This window comes from Eucyclogobius newberryi, unplaced genomic scaffold (assembly GCF_026437365.1).
Source record: "Eucyclogobius newberryi isolate DKJ021-1_F unplaced genomic scaffold, fEucNew1.0.hap1 SCAF_20, whole genome shotgun sequence".
Taxonomy (NCBI): Eukaryota; Metazoa; Chordata; class Actinopteri; order Gobiiformes; family Gobiidae; genus Eucyclogobius; species Eucyclogobius newberryi.
In genome coordinates, this window is record NW_027315835.1 from 16,412,073 (window position 1) to 16,437,099 (window position 25,027).

Below are 25,027 nucleotides of genomic sequence, written 5' to 3' on the forward strand. Positions count from 1 at the left end.
TTACGGCCGGCCGAGTTGCCAGATATAATTTTTGATCCCAAACTGCCCTATCCACTAAAATAATTGAGTCATTTCGGCTGATGATGTTTGAGATTGGCTTAGCGATGGATACGATGGGAAACCATTTCACAAGCAACTGAAAAGTAGCATGGAATTGACCACAGATTATAGCGAAATCTCTGCTTGTGCTGAAATGAGGGGCAAAAGTGGAGGAGGATGTGAGTAATGACACAAACTTTTTAATTTGAGGATTAATAGCCATTAGCAGATCACAGACATTGTTTTAAAGAGTTTTAATCAACGTCTACCTCGCCATATTGAGAAGAATGTGTGCTCATTTGGGGCTGCGCCGTACTCGACTTCTTCCAGCCTGTTACCATCTGTGGATTTTTCGCTTGGTTACTTTGCCTCGAGAGAAGATTGTGCATAAGAAAAAGTCAAAAAGAAAGAACTATAGGTATTCAATGATGCAGGACTTTAAAAACATGTTAAATATTCCTATCAGGTTTAGCTCTATGATGACATAAAGAATTGTTGTAAAGAAAATGAATTATATTAGTGTTAGTGTGACAATGACAACAGCACGTTCTTACAGCCTTTTTTAAGATACAATGAATTCTGGTAATAAAATAAACATTTAAATCATCTTTTTAAAAGAGGAAAATTTACATTTAAGAACTTCTAACCTTGTTTGTTTCTCCTGCATGAAAAATCCCCTTTTCTCCAGTGATTCCCTGCTTTTATCTATTATAAATTATTTTATATTATCAATATATTTTACTCATAAAACATCTTTATTTAAGTTAAATATGAGCTCTTGTTTGTGAAAATACAACATTTAACTCTTAAATAAAGTACCTGAGCAAACAGATCTGTGCAGAGAAACAGCGAGGCCAATTGAATTAAGTGTAGTAGTAAATGTGTTTGGGGATTACAGCAGGTGCGAGATGTTGAAAACTCTATTTAACTTAAATGACATGGATGACAGATAACAGACAACATAACACTTTCTGGCTATATTTAAATATTGAAAATATAGTCAAAATGTGAAAAAGAAAGTAACCTTGGTTTGACCGGGAAAGAGTGGGAAAATGGGAGTGGGAAAACATCCCAGTGGTGGACCATAAAATTAATGTCTGGAGGGAATTTAGTTTTTTTCATTACAGCATGTGAAAATGCTCATTATTCAGGTGGTGATATAGACCACAGATGATAAGATGCGAAAACTCCTCACCGTGCATGAAAATCCAGCACCCTGAGACTGGACACTAGCCGTAAGGAAGGAGGCCGAGGACTAGTGATTATGAGAGCCACTATCCAGGATGAATCATCCAAAATCCACAAGTACGTCAAGGACAAGGCCCCAACTGATGATGTGCTGTGTCTCAGGCAATGGAAAACAGAGGATGAAGTGCTAGAGGAGGGACCATCATGGGAGGACAAACTACATGTGATGTACCACGGAACATAACTGAAGTGGCTGATATCAATACATCTTACCAATGACAAGAGCGGGCCGGTCTGAAGGACAGCGCAAAGGAACTCATCATGGCTTAACTGGAACAGGCCCTGAGCACTAGATCAATAGAGGCCCAGATCTACCACACCAGATAAGACCCAAGGTGTAGGCTGTGCAAGAGGGCCCTGAGACAATCCAGCACATAACTGCAGGGTGTACGATTCTGACAGGGACAGCATACATGGAGCGCCATAACCAGGTGGCTGGCATAGTGTACAGAAACATCTGTGCAGAGCTGGAAACCCAAAGGTCAAAGTGGGAAACATCTCCAAAGGTGGTGGTGAATGACCAAGCCAAGATCCTGTGGGACTTCCAGATACAGACTGACAGAATGATAATGGAGAACCAACCAGACAATGTGGTGGTGGATAAACAGCAGGGGAAAGCTGTGTGGTTGACGTGGCAATAACAAGTGATGGCAAAATCAGGAAAAAATGAACTGGAGAAATACCAAGGGCTCAGAGAGGAGCTGGAGAAGGCAAAAGTAGTGCCTGTGGGCACTCGGGGCAGTGACCCCCAAACTGGAGGAGTGGCTACAGCAGATCCCTGGATAAACATCAGACATCTCAGTCCAGAAAAGTGCAGTGCAGGAACAGCAAAGATACAGCGTAGAACCCTCAAGCTCCCAGGCCTCTGCTACAGGACCCAAGCTTAGACAATGTAGTCAAGCAACTGAGGAGGTAAATTTGCTTAATTACCTTACAAATAGGTAAGAAGGCTGGGCAATTGTGTTAAATGGCGATTGAAAGTCTGTATACTTTAAGTTCATAAAATAATATACATTTTAAAGAGTACATAAAAATTGAAAATTGAGATCTAATGTTACACATATAGAATCTATATGTGTGAAAAAAATAGATCATTGTTTTCTCCATATCACCCAGCACAACACATAGGATTCAGCTGCTTAGCCATTTTAGCACAAATGGGGGGAAAAGCTCCTGCTTGCTAACGTAACCTGCAGCTCTGCACTGGTAAAGCCGGCCGCATGGTTCAGCAGTGCGACGCTTTGTTGTGATGATGTTTTCTGTGACGTACCCTAAAGGAGCAGCCGCAAATCAGCACTGCCGTTTTTCCTTTTCTTTTTCTTTTTTTGAATAAAGTTTTTTCTTGCCCAAAGCCTGGACCGATGTCGCGTGAGATGGGGGGAGACATTCCGCAAATGGTCGAATGCATTTTAGATCAATATTGCAATTTAATATGTCCACTTGTTTCATAGATTATAACTATATAGTCTTCAGCATCTGGGAACCTACCTCCAGATCTTTTGCTATATTTGCTCAAAACTACTTATTCATCTGGGCTTGGAATTGACACAAAAATAACACCATTTCTGATAAAAACCCTGTATTTGAAAAAAAGAAAAGAAAAGATTGTAAAGCATAAATTTGGTACATGACATGTCGCGCTTTGAAGAGGCGTTTTTTCCTTGACTTGATTGACAGTCCCCGAATTTTGATGCAGCACTCTTGGTGGAAAGATTCAAAGTAAGGATTTGGCGATGAAGACGTCTGCTGTGATGAGAGGAGGAAGAGGATAACTTGACTTGTAAGTGAGTGGAGGAGTCTGCCACTCGGCTCAGATAGGTTCATGCGTCAGTCAGCGATGCGCTTCTAAAACACGTGTGGCATGTTTGTTTTGCTTTTCACGATAAACGCGACAGATTTAATTAGGATTTAAAGCAGTGACTTCAAAGTGACCGGATGCTAACAGTAAATGTGTGACAAGCGTAAGGTGTGTGGGCGTTGACATTAATAGTGCGCTACAGACTGCTAAGTTAATTATGTATTAGGCCTTTTGATCCAAATTAATTATTCTGCGAAAAGCCTTTTGTGGTAATTACTTATTAAAAGCACATCATGAACTCATGTTAATGGAAATATTTGAAGAGGAAACCCAGCTGTTGCAATGTGGTACTTTAGCTATACAGTTACACAGACATGGATGACTAATAAAGCCGTTATGTCACATTCTTTTATGTGCTATATCTACTCGAGTTTGGCTCCGGATGTTTATGTTAAGCAATATACTTATACACAAGTACTAAAGGAGCAGTACTTTGCTCATCTTCTTGCTACTACGGATATGTCAACATGAGCCAATGGGATCGCCCAAGACGAACAGATTTGATCAAACAAACTACTTTTAACGGAAAAACTGATAATATGGGTCGCTAAAAGTCATCAACATACAACTGATTTTGCAGGATGCTTATATATATATTATACCCACACCATCTATTCATTTAACATTTATCGTTTTTAAGGATGTCTCAATTTCTTTTGCTGCATAGTCAGACCTGTATTTTAGAGTCGTTCCATAACATGTAACTTCCTCAGTCATGTGTCAGGTCAAGATATGACTCTGAAATGCAGGTGTGACGATAAGAACTCCTAAACTAAGCGAATTTACAATTTACAAAGAAAAAACAACACTTTTTTATTATTCAGAATTATTGACACCGTGATCAAACAACTGTGAAATCCCTCATTCTATTCTCTAGTTCACAACTTACTAAATTTGTAAGTAAATAAGTAAGTAAGTAATAGTAAGTAATAAAAAAAAGAGTAAAATACATTTAGGTTTATTTTCTTAGATCATATATATCATTGGAATGACTTGGCATTTAAAATGATCATGGTCTTTGAATTCTCTATTATTATTTTTGGACCGGAACAATCACAATAATTGATATCCATAATTGAATCCCATATACCTGACATCATCCATAGAAATAAATGAGAAACACATTTGTTCCTTGAATGTCACAGTGGATATGCTTAACGACGAGTATGAAAAGGAGAGACGTTATTGTAGATAGCAGAAAATATACTTTATACGGTTGCAGAAGACATCTCCAGTACATATTTTCAATTAGATGATAAAAAGGCTTGCCATATGAATAAACTAACCTCACAAGTGACTACAATCTCATCTGGCATCATTTGCGAAACTACCATTCATCAAACTGAAGCTGGTTTGCACGCTTTCAGAGAAGGATGAGCTTTGACCGGGACCACAAATGAATAAATCTCAAACTGACTCCTCATCCAAGTTTCCAAACCACCCTCCATCATGAAAATAGACACATAACACTCTCCTCTGCCGCCCACGTGCTCCAAAGACAGATCAAACATGCATACCAACTTTCTCATATTGAAAGTCATGGCATGATTTAAACGTGAAGACGGATGGGTGCTATGTTCTCCTGTGTCATGTCCTTTTTAAGCCTCCATCAGCAGGTCCACGGCACTCCACGCCTGTCCCCGGGGCCCTATCCCTCTACGTCCACCCCACTTCTTCACATCCATCACCCACTCATCCGTCCTCTTCCCCCTGGATCTATTTATCCGTGGAGGACATAGAGACCAGAGCGAGAGAGAGCGAGCTGCGAGGAAGATGATTGTAAGTAGACTCAAAGGCGGCGATGGATGAGCGCGGGGCAGGAGTAAGGGGGAAAGCGAATGGCAGAGTTGTGACCTTGTGTGAGATTGATGTATCTCCAGGGTGCACGGAGGGTCTCGGTTGGGTGTAGGGTGTCCACAGTTTGTCATTGAGCCGGCCTGAGCCATTGTACTTGTGGAATGTCAGGTTGGCGCCCATTGTGAAGGTGAGAACGGGTGACGGCGGCCAATGTGAGAGCAGATGTACGGCTGCGACATCCGCCGGACTCGTGTTGAAAATTGGACTTTTGAAAGTTGCAGTGCTTGGTATCAAAAAAGTTCTGGTTTGGATTTGTACTTTTTTCACAGTATCTGATCAAATGACAAGCCATTTGCAGACCAATCTTGTTTCGAGTTTGAGATTTCAATCTATTTTCAATCTGATGGGCTCTCAGTCTCAAGAAAGAGCGAACGAATTGTGAGGCATCCACAAAACAAAACTGTCTTAGATCGTCACGTGGCAGGATACATGTTTGCTTCAGTAGAGAAAAGGATTCAGAGTGATAAGGATATGCTGCGTGGAGCGTTATTGCCCCCCGGGGATAGTCAGGATAGTCCCATTGATTCAGAATCGCTTTTTTAGGGACATGAATTTGATGTTAAAATGAAATGGCCTAGTATTTTTTTTTAACATTTTGATGCAATCACTTCTCTGTCTGGGAAAAAAACCCACGACACAAGAGCCTGGCATATGTGCTGCTGCTTAAACTGCTCCACCACTGGGCAGAAGATGATCATCATTCAATTAATCGCTCTGTTAAGATTAATCAATGCACTAGCTTCCATTTGTTTGCAGGTTTGAGATGCTATTAAAGCCTCCAACTACATGTGGCTTATTGCATATTCATTTATGAAAAGACTCATAAAAAATGATCTTGAACTTGAATGAAAAGGAATACGAAGGAGAGTGAGGGAGGGAGTTCTAACAGCACTGAGAGGGCCTGAGTCACACAAATCCTGTGGAATCACATAGTGTCACTTGAGGAGCAGAAGATGGCAGATGCTGATGAGACGGAAGAGCACGATATCGAGACATAAAATGAGTAATACATATTAAAATGACATGGAAATTATTAACCCAACCATGTCTAATATATGCGCAAATCTCAAATATATCCAAGGAAAAATGAACGGACGTAACAGAATTCTTAATACTAGAGAGAATAAGGAGAAGGAAAATGTAAAATGTATTTAATTTACCCCAATCAAAGTCCTATATACAGTATTTTCCGGACCATAAGTCGCACTTTTTTCATAGTTTTGGCCAGGGTGCCACTTATATTTATATTTATACTTATATACTTATACTCCGGAGCGACTTATATATGATAATATTGTTATTTTCACACTTGCAACCGCATTTCATACTCCAGTGCAACTTATATATGTTTTTTTTCTTTTGTATTATGCATTTTTTTGGCTGGTGCCACTCATGTTGTTGTTGTTGTTGTTGTTGTTGTTTTATGGCGGTTGGCATCCGAGTGTTGCATTACCGCCAGACTTTATTCCTCAGACGTTTCGTAGTGCCACTCATAGTCCGGAAAATACGGTACTTCAATTTACTTTAAAGGTGCACGGTTCTGTTGGAGTGTCAGTCACCATGGAGATGTTATCACTTTGCTTTGTTCCACAGTGAAATGACATATTTACAGTAGGCCAATCATGAGTCTAAACCTGTGTCTGCCAAACAACCGCGCAGCTAAATGTGTGTTAATGCTTTTTCTCAATGACCCATAGAAGCGATACAGTCATTACGATGCTGCCAGCGCTCTCCGTTATCAGCCTCCGAAGGTAACGCAATTATGCAAGCGAAATCCAGCCAACCCTCACGCGACCCCTTTTCACAAATCCCAAACTGTTGTGAGATGCGCTGCCACAGTTGTGCTAGGTTAATGTTTTTGCCCGATTGCCAATTCGTGCAGATTCTGTGTCTTAACAAGGGCTGAGGAAAACATTTACCTTGGATAATAAGATGGCAATAAATACAGTTGATATGTATTGTTGCCGGTTCTTATTCAGATTAAGAGGTGAGAAGTGTCTGTGTCAAGGGTGTGTTAATGCTTTGTTATCAAATGCTAAGATCTCTGGCAAAAGTACTTGAAGGGTTCTTGAGCAATTAACTTTTGCGTCGGAAATTACTTTAAGATGCTAAATGTTTGATTGTTTGTATGAGGAGTTTGCAAATTATAAAATGATAGCCGTTAGCCTACTCTTATGCAGTATGAGAGCAGTATACTGACCAAGAGTTCTGATGGGCGTTATTGACAGGTGGATTAGCCAATCAGAGACAACCTGTGGCCTGCATGTTGGTATAAGCCGGTCTAGTTGAAGTTTGGGGTCAGTGAACATGTAGAAGGATTTATCTATACTGTTAGCTGTGAAAGTAACAAAAGGCAGCTGCTAATTGTACTATAGCACTATTGCAAATTATTGTCCTTGTGTCAAATATATCATCAGTTCTGCTCCATATAGTGTCATCAGTGTTTCCTTTTTTTTCAAGTCATGTACTATTTATACCTATACTCCTATATTCCATCATCAATACTTTTTCAACATTTCAACATTTTCAATTAAAAGTATGTACTCTACCTCTGGGCTCATTGCACGGCAACTTAGGCAACTTCTCATGCTGCTGCTGTGTTCCGCGCACACCTCAGATCAAGTCACATTGAATTAGTTGTACCAGTAATGCACCGCCTACACCACATCTTCATGCATTTATAATCTGTGTAAAGGAGACTAGATACCACAGGATTTAAATTAATACTTTTCACTCGTCACTCGAGATCTGCCAAGGAAACGCGCTCTGCATCTGCAAATTATTTTTTGAAAGGAGATATTATTTACCTGATGGATCAAATTAAAGCCATTTGTATGAAATTTGTATCTTATATATGTATTTTTATGTAAGCTGGTGAGTGGAGAAATGCCATTCTTAATTAACTTCCATTTGGATAATAAAGTGTTTTCAGACTTTAAACCGCTACTTTTCCCCCACACTTTGAACCCTGCGGTCATTAAAACAGTGCGTCTAATTTATAGATTTTACTGGCTAATGGACACCAGGGGGCATTATAGCAGGAAGCACAAGCGTTTGACACACTGTAGAAGAAGACGACAGTGGTCACTGTCCAGGGGCATATCGTGTTTTCTATATTTCAAGCCTCAAAACGCTGTGTGTTTTAATTCATATTCCCTGAGAAATATGTGTAATTAGTCACGCGCCGCAGCGAGACCCCCGGTTCAAAAGACAACCGGTGCTATATTTATGTGTAAATATGTTATGTTACAATGTGGGCATTTGCGGCTTATTGACAGATGCGGGCCGTATATATATGTACAATTTGTATTTTTTGTAAATTTCATGTTTATTCAGAAGAGCTGTATAGCCTGAAAAGTAAGTATTTACACTTATGGCGTTCCAGGCATAGGACAAAATGTAGGACATGTTTTAAAATTCCATTTTGTCCACATCTTATAAAAGGGAACTATCAAGTGGCTTAATTTTGCTACACATTAAAGCTGTAACCCACTTTTCCAGTCAAATAAACCTTTCTGTGAAGAACGGTTGATTTGAGGGTCAGTTTGTTAATTTACCATAAAATAAGATAGAAAATTAATAGGACTTTTATATGAATTTCACCTGGACATTTTTGCTTTATTACAAGTTCCTAAAATTCATTTTGAGTGACTTAACCTTCAGTTTTTAAAAAAGAATTGTCAAAACTGAACAAATGCTCAAAGTAGTGTCAATCAGCCGATCCCTCTAGAAACCAGCTTCATTCAGTCATATTTAACAAAGAAAATCCAGGCAGAATTTTAAATCTGATTTTCTTTGTGCAGAGCTTGTTTCGGCTTTTGTAGAGGCCAAAACTACAGAGTCACAGCTTCACAAAGGCCTCAGCCAATTGTTTGTGCTCCAAATGGTTCAGGAACAGCTTCAGTTTTAAATTGGGGTGTTTTGGGAAAAATATGCCCTTAACCTCTGTAAAGTAGACAGACGAATGCAAGGCTGGGAATCTGCACCATCTGCCCTTCTAAGACGGTAAGACAGTTGCATACACCAAGTCAAACTGGTAGTGAGTGCTCAAAATCGATTCTCAACTTTTTGCCGAATGTCCTCCCTGCTCAACGTTTCAAGTAAAAAGATAAGATAAGATAAGATAATCCTTTATTGTCCACACATGGGGACATACACTTTTTTCAGAACTATAACTTAATTAGATATTGAGTCAAACGGAATTTTTTACATAGTCAATAGTAACTGTGTCTAAATAGTAACAAGCAGAGTAATGTCATTTACATGTTTTGGAAAAGTGGCTATATTACATTTTAGAAACCTACATGTATCACGCGGAGTACGGGTAAAAAAAAAAAAAAAATCCCAACTGAGAACAGGGATGTGGGCAAGGATAGGGGGTAGGTGAAAACAGGTATTTTCTGACCACACAAGCCTCAGTTGCAGGACGATTCAGGATTATTCAAACGTCAGAATACAACTTTTAGTGCGATGATGACGAGGAAACACTGTTGGTAACAAGGTTAAAGGGTCGTAAAAGGGACTGTTCTTCTTTTTTTACTTTATTTTTTCATGTAATAAAGTCAAATCTGTTCAATCACAGCACAGATATAGTGTAAAAGCATCTAGTCAGGTGAATTTACGTATAGAGCATTTTCTCTGCGAAACAGGGAGTGTGCTTTAGCATGCTAGTTGTTGTTAGCGTTAACGGGACGGCAAAGACTTTAAAATCAAATGATGATTTTAAAGTCTTTGCCTCTCTTTTTTAAGACAGAAAAATCAGGTACAGCAATAGAGTAATATGTCCCCTTAAAAAAGAAACAATTGAACCCTCAAGTTGGTGGGCGAGCGTTCGAACCTAAAATGTGGCTAACGTTAACGTCTTCTGCTCTGCTCAATTGTAAAGCCGTCAAATTGTTTCCAAAAGCCGCTGAAACACAGGCTGCTGTTTCCAAGATGTCATAACCGTGTTAAAATACACACCGGTGAACAGTTGAATGGCTAAATGGCTTTTTTAATTTAATGAATGGCATTATCAGGGGCTAATTAAAAACATGCTAGGGCTCCTGTCATTGTTCGAACCCAAACAGCTGGAGAAGACTCATTAGCATGGGCCTGTCATGATAAGAACATGGCGATGGAAGATTTCAAGTGTCCTATTTTGAAATCCTCATTAAAGCGCTATTCTAGTCATACGAGAATTACTTTTTTTCTGTAGGGTTTGAAAATATATGCACTGGTTAAAAATGACCCATTATGTCAGAGCTCGTTCTGTCTATAATTGTATCCCATTTTATACGTGTAAGTGGTTTTTTATGTATTTTTTTAAATGTTCTCAATTGTTTTATTGAATTTTTTATTGTATATGTCTTTAGTGCACACGCTTTTTTGCTCGTTCCGCTTGCTATCGCTGCTTTCCTTATTTATTTTGCTTTTTAATCAGTTTTTGTCTTCCAAACATTTTTGCTTTAGACTTTTTCAAGTAAACCAAGGATTTTAAGAACATTTTTCCAGTTTTAACGACATATCTGACGCCAGCGACATGTCCGGGAGAAGAAGGGAGAAAGACTGTGAACGCTGTCGGAAATATCAACAAGAAATTAATGAGCTGAAAACACGGATATTTGTTTTGGAATCTGAAAAAGTTCTTCACGATACCATTCCTGTGTCAACCGATGGTAAGAAGAGCACACTTTTTACAAGAAAAACTGCTACTTTCAACCTAAACCGCAGTGACTCTGTGTCGTTTCCAAAACTGTCTAAAAACCAGAAAGACCAGGCTGTTTCTTGGAACAAACTTGGAGCAAAGCCTAAACGATACAAAGATAACGCGAAGTCACCTAAAATACAGCTCACCAACAGATTTTTACCACTTTCAGAGATGGAATCAAATGAAAAAAGGAAAGATGACGTGGCCAAAATACAGCGAGGAGGATCTGTGCCAAGAGCCAAGGTCACGTTAGTAGGGGACGGCGCGATAAGTCACGTGACGCATGAAAAGATAAACACACATTCTTTTCCAAGCGCCACTGTTTCTGAGATAACGTCACTCCTTCCAAATATTATGGCTAAGCATGGAGGAGCTAAACAGCTGATTGTGCACGTGGGTGCAGTGGACATGCGGCGGGAACAGACTGAAGTTTTGAAAAAAGACTTCTTGAAGTTATTCGACGTGCTTGATAAAATGGAAATCAAAACATTCATAAGTGGACCTCTTCCAAACATCGACAGGAGGATAAACAAGTTTAGCCGGCTTCTTCAGCTGAACACATGGCTGTCCAAAGAGTGTTCCCCCGAGAGGACTACACTATATTGAGAACTTCTATCTATTCTGGAAACGAGAGGACCTGTTTAAGAGAAATGGCCCCCACCTATGCAGAGGTGGAGTGAGGGTGCTGACAGAGAACCTGCTCCACGCTCTGAGGCATTGGACTGGGCCTGGACAGGGTCCTGAGCAGATAGTTATAGAAGAGAGGAATGAGAGAAGAATTCCTGCTCCATCAGCCAGAGACCGAGCCAATGTTTCAACATCAAAAGCACCACAACCTCAGCCTCCACCAAAGGATTCATCAGCAGCTGCTCCACCACCACCAGCAAAGGATTCAGCTCCAGCTGCTCCGCATTCACCTCCACCGCCTCCAGCAAAGGAACAATCTTCAAAGGCCTTGGACCCATCTGTGACAAGCCCAACAACATCCCTGTCATCGCCCCTGCCTTCACACCAGCCCTGGGTTCCCCCTGCAACATCTACTCCCACTAAAGATTCATCATTCTCCTTCTCATCTCCACTCTCACCCATGGGCCTTCCCAGCCATTTTGAAAGTCTGATCAAATCAGGCATTAAGATGGCTCCACTCACGCCCAATATAGCAAGGGCTATGTCAGTACCGACTACACCAACAAAAGCCCCACCACCCATCCCCCCTCGCCTTTCACCTGGTATCTCCCATAGCTAGGATGCACTGGGTCTCAGCGTTGCCGGGACTTATTGTCACATTAAAAATCAAACAAACCCGGGGCCCTATGTAAAAAGAGCCCCCCCTAGTGCTATTTCTGTAGTCACATCATCACAGAGATGGAAAAACAAAATGCGAGTCAGGCCCAATCTGAGAAATGTGATTCATATTCCCTGTGAAAAGATAAAGCCCAGTCTCACTGAAACTAGTCTGAAACTTGCTGTGCTAAATGTCAGATCCTTATGTAACAAATCTCTCTTAATTAATAATTTTATTTCTTCTTATAATCTTGATTTTATGTTTTTAACTGAAACATGGCTTGACAAAAACACAGGAAATGTAGTTCTGATAGAATCTGCTCCACCCAACTTTAAGTTTGAATCTGAAACACGAGAAAACAAAAAAGGGGGTGGAGTCTGTGCTGTCTTTAGAGATGAAATAATTACCCGCAGGTTGTCTTTTGGGGTGTTTTCATCATTTGAGTATGTATCCTTTAAAATGGAGCTAAAACGGTCTCCATCCATTCTCTTCATTGTTTTATACAAGCCTCCCCAGCACTGCCAAAGTTTTATGGATGATTTTACTGAGATGCTTTCAGTCATATGCACAGACTTTGATGGTTTGGTCATTACAGGTGATTTCAATGTGCATGTTGATAATATTTGTGACAGAAACGCTAAAGAGCTTGATGCTGTCCTTGAAACCTTCAGTCTTACTCAGCATGTGAGAGGCCCCACCCACAGCAAAGGACACACTCTAGATCTCATAATTACAAAGGGGGTAAATATTTCAAATGTTAATGTGATCGATGTTGCTCTGTCTGATCATTTCTGTGTCTTCTTTGACCTGTCTGTTTCTCCCAAACCTCCGGTTGGTCCTGCAGTTGTTCAGAGGAGACACATAAGTGATGGCACAGGTGCACTGTTTATGGAAATGATAAACTTTGAAAATGTCTCATGTTCTAATGTAAATGATTTGTTGAACTCTGTTACATCTAGTGTTTTGAATGTTCTGGACACCATCGCCCCTATAAAGGCTAAAATGGTTAAAAATAAGCAGAAGGCGCCGTGGAGAAATGATGATTCGGTCAGGGCACAGAAAAGGGAGTGCCGCAGGGCCGAACGGAAATGGCGCAAGTCAAAGCTCCAGGTTCAAAAAGAGATTTACAAAGAAAAGCTGAATATGTACAACCTAATCTTATGTAGAACTAGGGAAAGATATTTTTCTGAAATAATTGGAAGCTGCAGTAACAACTCGCGTGTCCTGTTTGCCACAGTAAACAGATTAACAAACCCTCCAGCTCAGCTGCCGTTAGAACTCATTTCCACATCCAAGTGTAATGAGTTTGCATTATTCTTTAATGACAAAGTTCAGGGCATTAAAAATGCTATAAATCCCACAATGCAAAAAAATTACCCTAAAACCACCAAGACACTTAGAGCTAACTCACTTTGCACCAGTAACTGACAAAACTGTCCATGAGATCATCACCAGTCTGAGTTCATCTACATGCTGCCTTGATGTGTTACCCACCAAATTTCTAAAGTCTGTGCTGAACAGTTTGTTAGCACCATTCACTCACATAGTTAACATGTCGCTTCAATCTGGAACATTCCCAATGTCTTTGAAAACTGCGGTCATAAAGCCTCTCCTAAAGAAGAGCAGTCTTGATGCCGCAGTACTGAGTCATTACCGGCCCATCTCTAATCTGCCATTTTGGGGCAAAGTCCTTGAAAAGGTTGTTTACCAACAGCTCACAGATTTCCTCTTAATAAACAACTCATTTGATGTTTTTCAGTCAGGTTTTAGACCTCATCACAGCACTGAGACTGCTCTTGTCAAGGTGACAAATGACATCCGCCTGAACACTGACACGGGCAAAGCCTCAGTCTTAATTCTGTTAGATCTGAGTGCTGCTTTTGACACTGTCGATCATGGGATCCTCTTACAGAGACTAGAGGACTGGGTGGGCATCACTGGCACTGCCCTAAACTGGCTAAGGTCCTATCTGGAAGACAGGAAGTACTTTGTTGAAATTGGTAGCTGTGTCTCAGACCACATGACCCTGACCTGTGGAGTGCCCCAAGGGTCAGTCCTGGGTCCCCTTCTGTTCAACCTCTACATGCTGCCGTTGGGTCAGTTGATACGCAGTGAAAATGTGTCCTCTCACAATTATGCAGACGACACTCAGATCTATGTTTCACTATCGGCAGGTGACTATGGACCAGTAGATTCACTCTGTCACTGCATCCAACAGATCAGTGTGTGGATGCAAAACAACTTTCTCCAGCTGAACTCAGACAAGACTGAAATAATCGTTTTTGGCCCACAGAAACAAAGAGAAAGTGTTAGCGGTCACCTCCAGAGTCTCGCTCTAAAACCTACAAACCAAATTAGAAATCTGGGGGTAATAATGGACTCAGACTTGAACTTTAATTGCCACGTCAAATCAATAACATCAGCAGCTTTTTACCATCTAAAAAACATTGCCAAAATCAAAAATATAGTGTCAAAACCAGATTTAGAGAGACTTATCCATGCGTTTGTCTCCAGTAGATTAGACTACTGTAACGGCCTGCTCACTGGTCTCTCCAAACGAGTTGTAAAACAGCTGCAGTACATCCAGAACGCTGCTGCTCGGGTCCTGACCAGAACCAGGAAGTATGATCACATTAGTCCTGTTCTCAGGTCTCTGCATTGGCTCCCTGTGGCTCAGAGAATAGACTTTAAAGCAGCTCTGCTTGTGTACAAGTCTCTCCATGGCCTAGCACCAAAGTACATCTTGGATATGTTAGTGCCATATGAACCGTCTCGGACTCTGAGGACCTCAGGGACCGGCCTCCTGCTGGTGCCCAGAGTCAGGACAAAACATGGGGAATCTGCGTTTCAGTTTTATGCAGCTAAAATCTGGAACAGTCTTCCTGAAGATGTGAGACAGGCTTCTACTCTGACAATGTTCAAATCTAAGCTAAAAACAGTTTTGTTTAGCTGCGCATATGACTGAAAGGATTTTTTCTTTGCACTCTTCTCTTTTGTTTGTGATTTTATTAGTTTAGACAATCAGTTGGATTGATAATTTTTAATTTAGTTAATTTTATTGTAGTTAATTTTTATCTTTGCACTCTTCTCTTTTGTTTGTGATTTTATTAGTTTAGAAAATCAGTTGGATTGATAATTTTTAATTTAGTTAATTTTATTGTATTTCTGTTTCTGTAATTTCTTTGTGATTTGAATGCATTTTTCCTGCTGTGTGAAGCACTTTGAATTGCCTTGTGTATGAAATGTGCTCTACAAATAAACTTGCCTTGCCTTGCCTTGCCTTGCCTTTATCTGTGTATCTGTGTATTTGTTTAACTTGTTTTATGTTGTGTTAACAGGGCGCTTTTGCAAATGAAAGCTCTTATATAAATACAGGTTGTAATAATAATAATAATACCGTATTTTCCGGACTATAAGTTGCACCTTTTTTCATTGTTTTGGCTGGGGTGCGACTTATATACTTATATTTATACTCCGGAGCGACTTATTTATGATATTATTTGTTATTTTCACACTTTTTTTCTCTATTATGGATTTTTTGGCTGGTGCGACTTATAGTCCGGAAAATACAATAATAGATTTGAGCGTGGATCCAAAATAGTACTTTGAGGTTGATTGTGAACACCATTACATCACTATGTCTAAAATCCATCACCAGTTTTGATTGTGTTTCAATCTTAATTTCCTAAACTTACGCACAACTTTATCACAAAATTACCGGGCCAAAGAGTACACACCATCAGCCGGATCTGTGTCTTCCTCGTCTGAGGCTCTTGACAGCCAAATGCCAAGTAGATAAATCTCTCAAGGACCAAGAGTTAAATGGAATATTAATATTCTGACAAATTGAGCAGAAAGTGGAGAGAGTGTTAGGCTGAGCGCTCCCACTGGTGATGACTTCATCCCTGTTGCAGCTTGCTTCATTCAGCTTCCAGTGCAGTTAAGTCAACACTTCTCAGTTTCAAGTGCTTTTCATTTATTGTCATAGGGAAGAATTAGGAAATCACTTTGAGAACTGCAGACAGCGAGACGAAGGATTTTATTTTAATGAGGAAGTTATAAAGTGCATTGTTTCTATTTGGCTAATGACCCAAAAAAGTTCTTCAGGTTCAAATATCGATCTACTCAAATTTAACAATAGTAATTCGTAAAACTTAGCATTTTTGACTGTGTGATTAAGCCAAAGTCAATTTTAAATATGTGTTGCTTGTAGAGGTGAGTAAAATATATACATTTGAATGTTTATTTGAAGGCGTGCAGAATTTGGAAATTGAGTGTATCATTTATAGTGAGAAATGCCACAGAAATAGCTGATTAAAAATAAAAATGAAAAAAAGTGAACTTCTTCGTAAAAAGAGCACAAAGAATTCCTGCAATGGAGCGATTCATTTTACTGATATGTCACATTTGTCTGATGATTAAGACGACATGTTTTTACACATTTCTGTTGGACTGACACAATATTGTCAGAAAAAAACATTTGTCAAAAATAAAATTGCTGCTTGGTAAAGTACATGTACAACAAAGCACAACATTGTTGCTACAATTTTATCTTCAGTGACAATTGTGCATTTTGTGGACGCTAAAGTGTGCTTTGAATGCGGAAAATAGCGGTCATAATAAAACAGACGAAACAGAATTAGTAGATTCCAAGATTTGCTTGTTTTGTTTACAAGAGTTCTTCTATTAAGAGTGTTTTTTAAACTTCAGTTATCTGTCATTTCCCCCTGTATCTACCTGCGTTGTTACACCAAAATGTCCCCATGTGTGGACATTAAAGACATATCTTATCTTATCTCTCATCTTATTTGTTGCCTAAATTGTGAACATAGAATATTGACAAAACAGGAAATCATGAAAGAGTCGGTCTTTACCTTCCGAGTCTTGTCCCAGGCAGGTTGACAGCAGCAGCAGCAGCAGCAGCAGCACATAAAGGACTCCCGCTCCAATTATTCTCTGGCATTTGACCCGGCCCCGGGACTGTGGCCTCATTAAGTGCATTCGGACCATCTTCAGCAGTGCGCCTCACAGAGCACCCAGCTGCACAAAACAGGGGAGACAGATTAATCACAAGTCTTTGTTTTGGACGAGCAGGGATGCGGCAGCGTCTGGTAATGTCGCACAAGTGGAGAGGAACTCGAGCGCAGTCTATTCAGGTACTTGCTTTCAAGACCGCGGTGAGGGTTTTCGTGAGCGGTGTAGAAGTATACATTAGTCATATATAGTTGAAGGATGACAGCTGCCAGGGCTCGGAGCAGAAGTACAGGCTGTAACACAGCTTAAATGCAGGTTTGCAGTTCTTTAGAGATCAGTCAACCTATAAAATGCATTTGTACGTTTAAGGTACAGTATGTTAATATTTTTGTGGGGAGTTATCGACCTCCTTTCCATGTTACAATATTCAAATTTAGTGAGAAGAAACATCACAATAACGATTAAAATTGTCTAATAGATCACAATTCATCCGGTATGTGAACTAAAACTTTCTGACTGATTGCCAAGTTAATAATACACTTATTATAACATATAAGTCAACATAACAGCTTTTACATTCATTCACTCAGATATTTTTAGATTGAACTGAAATAACATATTTGGCAATTATTTTTTTCAGTGTGTACGATTATATAATGACTTGAACTAGATAATTTGCCATTGCTAGAGTGTCTGCGTCTCTCTCCCTCCCCCTCTCCCTCTCTCTCCCTCTCTCTCTCTCTCTCTCTCTCTCTCAACTGGCTCCGTCACAAAAGTCTAAAGAACAAAGTCTAAAGAATTACGCAGACACTGAATAATGCCCCATTTATTTCACTGGGGAAAAAGTAGTAATATTTTTGAAAATTCTGCAAAAAGTACAAGTTGTTCAAATGTCAAAAGTAATAGCACACATACTACTGTGAAAGCGATCGTAATGAGGTTTAACTTGTTGAAATCGGCTAAAGCGTTAAGGAGTTGAAACTGGCTAAATGGAAAATCATGGAAAATATAACTGCGTGACTTCATCACGCAGACACTCAATAATCCCAATTCTTTATTGACTGATTTACTGCTTTGCCTGGAATGTTGCATAGTATTGCATTGATGTATTACATTTATTCAATTATAGGTGTTTTTGCCTTCCAACACCAATCTGACCTGTTTCTTGTCTAGCTATAGTTTTATGCCATACTGTCAAACACTCTGGACAAAGCACCACCATCGCCATGGACACAGACAGGTGAAGGACGCAGGCGCACATCAAACCCACACTTTATTTTATTTTATTTGATCCGTAACACAACATAAGAGTTTGAACATGCAGCGCATATAGAAAACCTGTTTACACCTTTGCACGCCCACAGTCATGTTCAAGAGCCCATTTTTATTGCTTTTCTCCTATATGAAGAGCTGACATGTTCTATTTACTTTGCACTCGTGTGTAATGGAACCGCTGCCACAATGGAGCTTCTTTGATCCGTCTCCGCGGCCCGCTTCAAAGCACCCCATTCTTTCAAGAGAGTTGCGACAGTTGATAACAAACCTGAAGCTGGGGCACCGACGTTACAACAAACGTCTCAAGCAACAAGACGTTCCGGGGACGTATCAGATCGCTACGTGACATTTAACATAAAGAAAATGCACTTAGATTTACACTTGACAAAGTGGAGTTTTTTTCTTGTTTGGTCCTGGAATGAGTTTAATTCTGAGGATTGTCCATGTTTAGATCAGGGTTTAGTGCCATTTTTTTTAACTTTGTGCAACTGTGAACGCACCATATCTTTGTAAGTATAGTTTTGTGTAACATAACAATCAAAACATAATCTGTTAGTCATGTTATATAGTCATAAAGCTTTTACACTGAGAATTACATCCAGCCTACATTTTGTTAAATTGTTAAAAAGTGCATTACTATTTGTGTTACATGTAATTACAGGTTTTTTTTTTTTTGTAAGTAATTGAGGTGCTGTTAGTACTTGTATGTGCAAGTGTGTGTCCTTTAGCCCTTACATCTTCAGATGGAGAGTTAAGGAGAGGGATTCTTTGAAGTTTTAGGTCATTCAAGTACAGAGCTTCTTTAAATTAGACTTTACTTTGTGGCTTGAGCTACACCTCTTCACTTTCGCCACTTATAAAAGTACTCCCAGACCTTCATACAGCAAGATATCAAATACAACTCCAAATGAATGAAAGGATAGCTTGTTAAAGTGGAGTTGAACGAGGAATCATCAGAAACGTCTTGACAGAAACTTAAATAGTTGAGTTTAATAAGTGAATATTTAGTTCGTACTGTTTACTGCAACTTTAAAATAATGTCAAGACTGGACTACTATACAGATGACAACATTTTAACATCATTTTATTTATTATTTAGGCTACAGTACATCCATAACCTCTCAAATGGGCCTCAGAATAGTGTTTTGATATTTTTTCTTGGGACAAATTGACTAGAAACACCATTTGTTTAGATTCAAATTCAGAAAACTTTACTTCACATTATACATTAAGTTTACATTAGAAAAATTATAAACTAACACAGTCCAAATAAATGTATTATACCATTCTTTATCATTTTAGGTTTTTAACTGAATTTGAACTGAATATACTTTTAATTGACTTATTCCGACGACATGCTGCACTGGTTTGATGTCAGCAGTATAGAACTACAGAAAAGAAACCCGAGACAGGGGCAACGAACTGGAGGACAAGAATGTAGCAGGGGGAGGAAGCAAACGTGTTATGTGTAGTAAATGAGTCATGATCTCTTAGCAACGACAGGAGAGATGTTTTCCTGTTTAACCAGGGCGCGGTCGCAGCACTCATACTGTCAAAATAAAATGTGTGAAAATAACTGTTTTGATCAACAAGTATTAAGAGTCCAAAGAGTAATGAAAGAAGCAAACAGGAGAGTAACTAAAGTATGTGTGTATTTGCTGGTCTGACAGAGGGCAAGAGAGTTGAAAAACTACCCCCTTATAGAACATAATAATCAAGTAAAAATGCAAATAAGAATTCTGGGTTAAAATAAGCAAATTAATTCATTTAGAGCCAATTTTCACTTGAGGCAATATATCCAGTTTATGCATTCTGTGCTGATCCACCGAAGATCATTTCTCTGTGCAGTGAAATGAGGACAAAAAGAGAACCCATTACGTATTCCCGGTCCACAGCTGGCGCACAGTGGTCAAGTGCCTTGCTCAAGGACACGAAATGTCCCTAAAATTCCCCTCTTGATTCCCAAATCCTCCCCAGCGTGCGCTCTTTCAAACTGATTATAAGGCAGAGTCTAAAATACTTCATGTCTACGACGGCTTGCATAAATCTTCACTCGCCCGCTGCGTGATATGTGTTATACAAATCAATTAGAGGTTTTTGGGTAGACAAACGCATGAATCTTTATTTCGCCTCAGTCTTGAGAACCATTTTGGTGATTGTGTTAAAAATCTAATTCTGAACACAGCACCCCCGCTTTTTCTGTTGAAAAAAAACTATAAACGGTTTCCACTATGCAAACGCTGCCACCTGTTAATTAAAAGTGATCGGTGAATGTCCCCATGGCAGACATCACTGTGACTGCCGGATTACAAAAGCCCTCTCTGCTGAGCGGCTGGGCAAATTGTGATGTTGAACCCAAATCCCAAAGGAAAAACCCACCAATCACTATTGTGGTTTGAAGCAGATCTTTTTGAAGGACACACGTTGAGAGCCCCATCGTGGCATTGGCAGCTCGTAACTGCCTATAATTGAGTTTTACACATTCATCATCGCAGTCTGAAACGCCGTGCAGGGGTTCGGTGGTGCTATCAGGGAGGAGAGCAGACAGGGAGAAGAAAAGTTTCCTAGCTTAACACCGGCACACAGGCAAATTGTGATTTTTATCCAATCGGACAAACAGAGATTCACCTTGAGCTCGAGCCTTTTGGTGGTTTCAGGCCATTATCGGAACATTTGCCTCGCCACTTCAGCCAAGAACGTTTTCAACTGGACTTCTTTGTGCTTGGAGTTCAGGCCCATTTATAATTTCATTGACTAGGTTTATAAAAACTAACAATTTAAAAATCAAGAAAAAGTATCTCTTTTATGCACCACATAGTATTAAGGCTAAACGGACACCAAGTTTACCAACATTTAAAGTTTACTGCACTAACTCTTGTGACAAAAGCATTATGTTGATAACATTAAAAAATTTGAAATACCAGAATATTTGCAGCCTAAATAATAAATCACATTTACATTCACATTACGTCTAAACTGGTCTGTGTACAAAGTAATCTATTTTTGCTTAATCAAGCTCAACAGAAATAAAGAGACAAAGATTGCTTGGCTTCAAACTAAAAGCAATGAAGATAATCAAGGACAACCCCCCCCAAGAATTCAAGTCAAAGCCAGAGGTTACATGATTTTAAATAGTACGGTTCTATGGTTAGGTAGGTAATGGAGTGTAAATTGCCATTGTCTTTCTGCCACAGCCTAGTTGGTCTAAAACATACACCTAGGACAGGCCTACTTCCCCATGTGTAGTTGTGACTGCTCCGACTTACTTTCTCAGTTTCAGAGTTACCAAACCTTGACACTATAGAAAAAGATACAACTGTTTCAAAAAAACACGATAAAACATAATCATTAGGGTTCTATCAATACTTTAAACAGTGGAGTCGCCATTGACCCTTTACACACCGCCTCATTGTCCTTGATAGTTGAATTCCCTGTCAATGGTGGTCCCAAGGTACTTTTAGGATTCCACTTGCTCAATGGTCTGATCTTTAATTAAAGAGACTTTCTGCTTGTGAGGTTTCTCCCTAAAATCCACAATCATGTCTTTAGCTATTGCTACATTTAGCTGTAGGTAGGATATCTCACACCAATGAGCAAAGTCATCAACAACTAGACCGTGGCTGTTCCCATCATCATTAAGGAGGCTGACAATAATGGAGTCCACGGCATAGTGCGGTGACTTTTATGGATGGGCAAGCAGACCTGGTTTGTTCATCAGTATTTGTTCATAACATTTGCGCACAAAAGGGAAAAAATAAAAAAAGATGGCTTCAAATCCTGGTTTCAAAGCCTCCCATGTGAAAAGTAATCATCTATCCTACTGAGCTAAACAACCATACCTGTTTTAACAACTGGATGGATTGAATAGTCTCACTTCAACTCTTTACACAAACTGCCGCTCTGTTGTTAAAATACTGCCTGTATTTCCAACTAACGTATAATAAGAAACATAAACAGAGGCTTAGGAACAAACAAAGACTTGTCTCTAAAAGATAGATTTAAAGTCTGCTTGTTGAAAGTTGGCGCTGCAGTTGCTTCGCTTCTCCTCTGCACATGCTCAGTTAAGCACAATTTGCAAACATCCAGGATTACCACACAGGTTTATTCAGTGTGGTTTGAAAAAGCTCATGTTAGAGAGCGGAGTATGAATGGGCCTCGGAACACGGTCACAGAATGAAAAGGGGCAGGATAAGAAGAACCAAGCTTCCCATGTAGTAATGTGCAGCGGTCTGTAGTGCTTCAGCAGCAGACATACACAACAATATTTAAATTGTTCTGAAATACATCCAAATAAGCCAGTTCAGACAGTCATTTTAGTGAATTGGTAACTGCTTACCCTGATAGCGTGCCACTGGCATAGTGTCAATGCTTAGAACACTGGCTGCTCACCAGCCAATTGGTCCAAAAACAACAGCAAGTGGACAAGATTGAAGCCAGAAGAGCAGGTCATAGTGAACTTCCCAGTCCTCTTCTCCTCCTGCTGAGGTCTGCTCTGACAGCTCCAGGAGATGCTGAGCTTTTCACAAGGACGATTAGGTCACTCCATAGTGGAAATATATCAACTAGTCAGAACACTATATTAGATTACTCTATCACATTTTTATCAAAATAACCTATGGTTAAACATACATCATCACATTTTATTCCATATCTGCTGTGTTGTCTTTAATTTATTTTATTCTGGTAATTAATCATCTTCAAGCTTTTATTTTGAAGGTAAATTATCTTAATCTATGACAAGCAGAGTTATTTATCGAAGTGCATTTTAATCCAAATTGAAAAATGAAATAAAAGAATGTGGCTTACAATGAGCATTTTCACTCTCTACTTAGGCAAAATTATTGCACTTTTTGCACAGACTTTTAACTTACTTGAATAATGAATTGGGTCATTGCTCGCTGCTTCTCCTTCAGTAATAATATTTGAATGTAAAGTTTGAGTACAAGTGTTGGCTACACTACACACGGTGCACACCTCTAATGAAAACCTTTCCACTTAATCCAAAGCAGAACATTTGCCATAAGACAGTGAATACTTCATAATATGCAGCAAGTCACACCACACAAACAACCTGAGATTACAACCTACGATTCTTTTTTTGGCAACGTGTTTGCAAATTAGATTATATTCAAGCGTCATAATACAGTTATTTTTTTCAGTCAACACAAAAGCATATTTTCAAGGTGTAAAGGCTTTAGAACGTAAATGGACTCATCTCGAGTGAAACAACATTTTCTTTCTCATAAATATTTAAACTCGATAAGCTATTCAAACAGTGACTTCAGTTTGATTCTGATGACATTGCACTAAACAGAATGTAGAGGTAAACAAATCCTGGAACGTTCCATAATGTGGAATCATTACCTCGCTCTAATATTCATAATTTATCACATTTCATATGAAAAATGCTGGTAAGAACACATGCTTTTCAAGTGTTTCAAGTGTTTCCATGTTTCAAGGGGCAATTTGAGTACATTTAGCTTGGATGTATACATTTTATTGTTTTCTAGATGACAATAAAACTGAGGCAATCCTTTTTGTCAATAATGCCCAGTCCTAATTCTAACTCTAACAACTTTATCAGAATGTGGTCCTACATGAATCAGTGCTCCTGATGAAACCCCTCTACCCATCAAAGTTGTGCAACATGTATTTTCTATTGATTATGATTTTATGCTACAAGTCAGTTCAAACCTCAGTTACTCTGATGAAACGCTCCCTCGCTTGCCTTGCACAATAATAGGCCATGCTGTAAGCTTTGGGTAACCGTGAAGCGATGACGAGCGTGTTTCAGGGCTGAAGGCACTTGGCTCTGCTTGAACTTCAAAAACTTGTATATTCCTCAGGAGACAAGAGGAAACACGGTCGGCGCAGGAGTGGAGAAGGCGCGGCACAAAGGCGATGGGATGAAGAGCGACGAACACAAAAGACAGAACCACTAGGATTGACAGGACCGGAGTTAAAATAAGAGTCACAACAGCAGATTAGAGTGCGACTGAGGGGGAGACGGGAGAGGTTGTCCCAAACACTGCAACACTTTAACGGATATGAACGGGCTCGCACTGAAGGGAACGACATCAAGCGAAGGAACAGCAAAACCAGCACGACAATTGTATGACTGTGAGTGTTTAAACTGCACTACAGAACGGACAAATGCCAAGCTATTTTCTGCAATACAATCAAAAGAACTGGATCGACACGTAAAAGTAAAATGCTTCTTTATCCGGCTGTTTATGTCAAATTAACATTCAGAAAATGTAGTGATGTGTTTCTGTCGTATTGTCAAAAATTGTGAAGAATTGTAAAATCATGATGCATAATAATGGTGACACTAAATTCTGATGTTGTCCAGAGCCAAGAGAAGCATTGCTACTTCCAACAAATAAAAGTACTCGCTTGGATCTAGCTCTGATATCTGGTTTGAGTTTAAACTGATCACTCTGGATAATGAGACAATAATGACAATACAGGGCCCAAACCCAAACTCAAGCAAAGTGCTACGAGTTTGAGGGAAAATCCAAACATTAAATCTTCCATTATCATTGCTGCCTTAGTTAGTAACAATTTCTACAAAAAAAAAAATCTACAATATCTCATTGAGTAATATTAAATTACTAAAATATAAAACAAAACAATATTAACATTTAGTTAATTAAAAAGAGTAGGAGGAAGTTTTAAAGCTGCATTTTGTCCAACCATTCTTGTAATGCCAATTTCAACATAGGGTGATGGGGTGCAAACATACATACATACCTACATATGTACATACCTACATATGTACGCATATACATACATACATACA

General features: G+C 39.4%; 1 protein-coding gene across 1 annotated transcript in view; it reads right to left on the minus strand.

Annotated features, from left to right (window-relative positions):
- pcdh15b (protocadherin-related 15b) overlaps positions 1-25,027 on the minus strand; it is a 265,006-nt gene that overhangs the window by 213,579 nt on the left and 26,400 nt on the right. The window contains exon 2 of the mRNA XM_072456250.1: positions 16,851-17,016. Coding sequence (XP_072312351.1) covers positions 16,851-16,986 — 136 coding nt within the window. The 5' untranslated portion in view covers positions 16,987-17,016. The remainder of the gene's footprint in view (positions 1-16,850; positions 17,017-25,027) is intronic.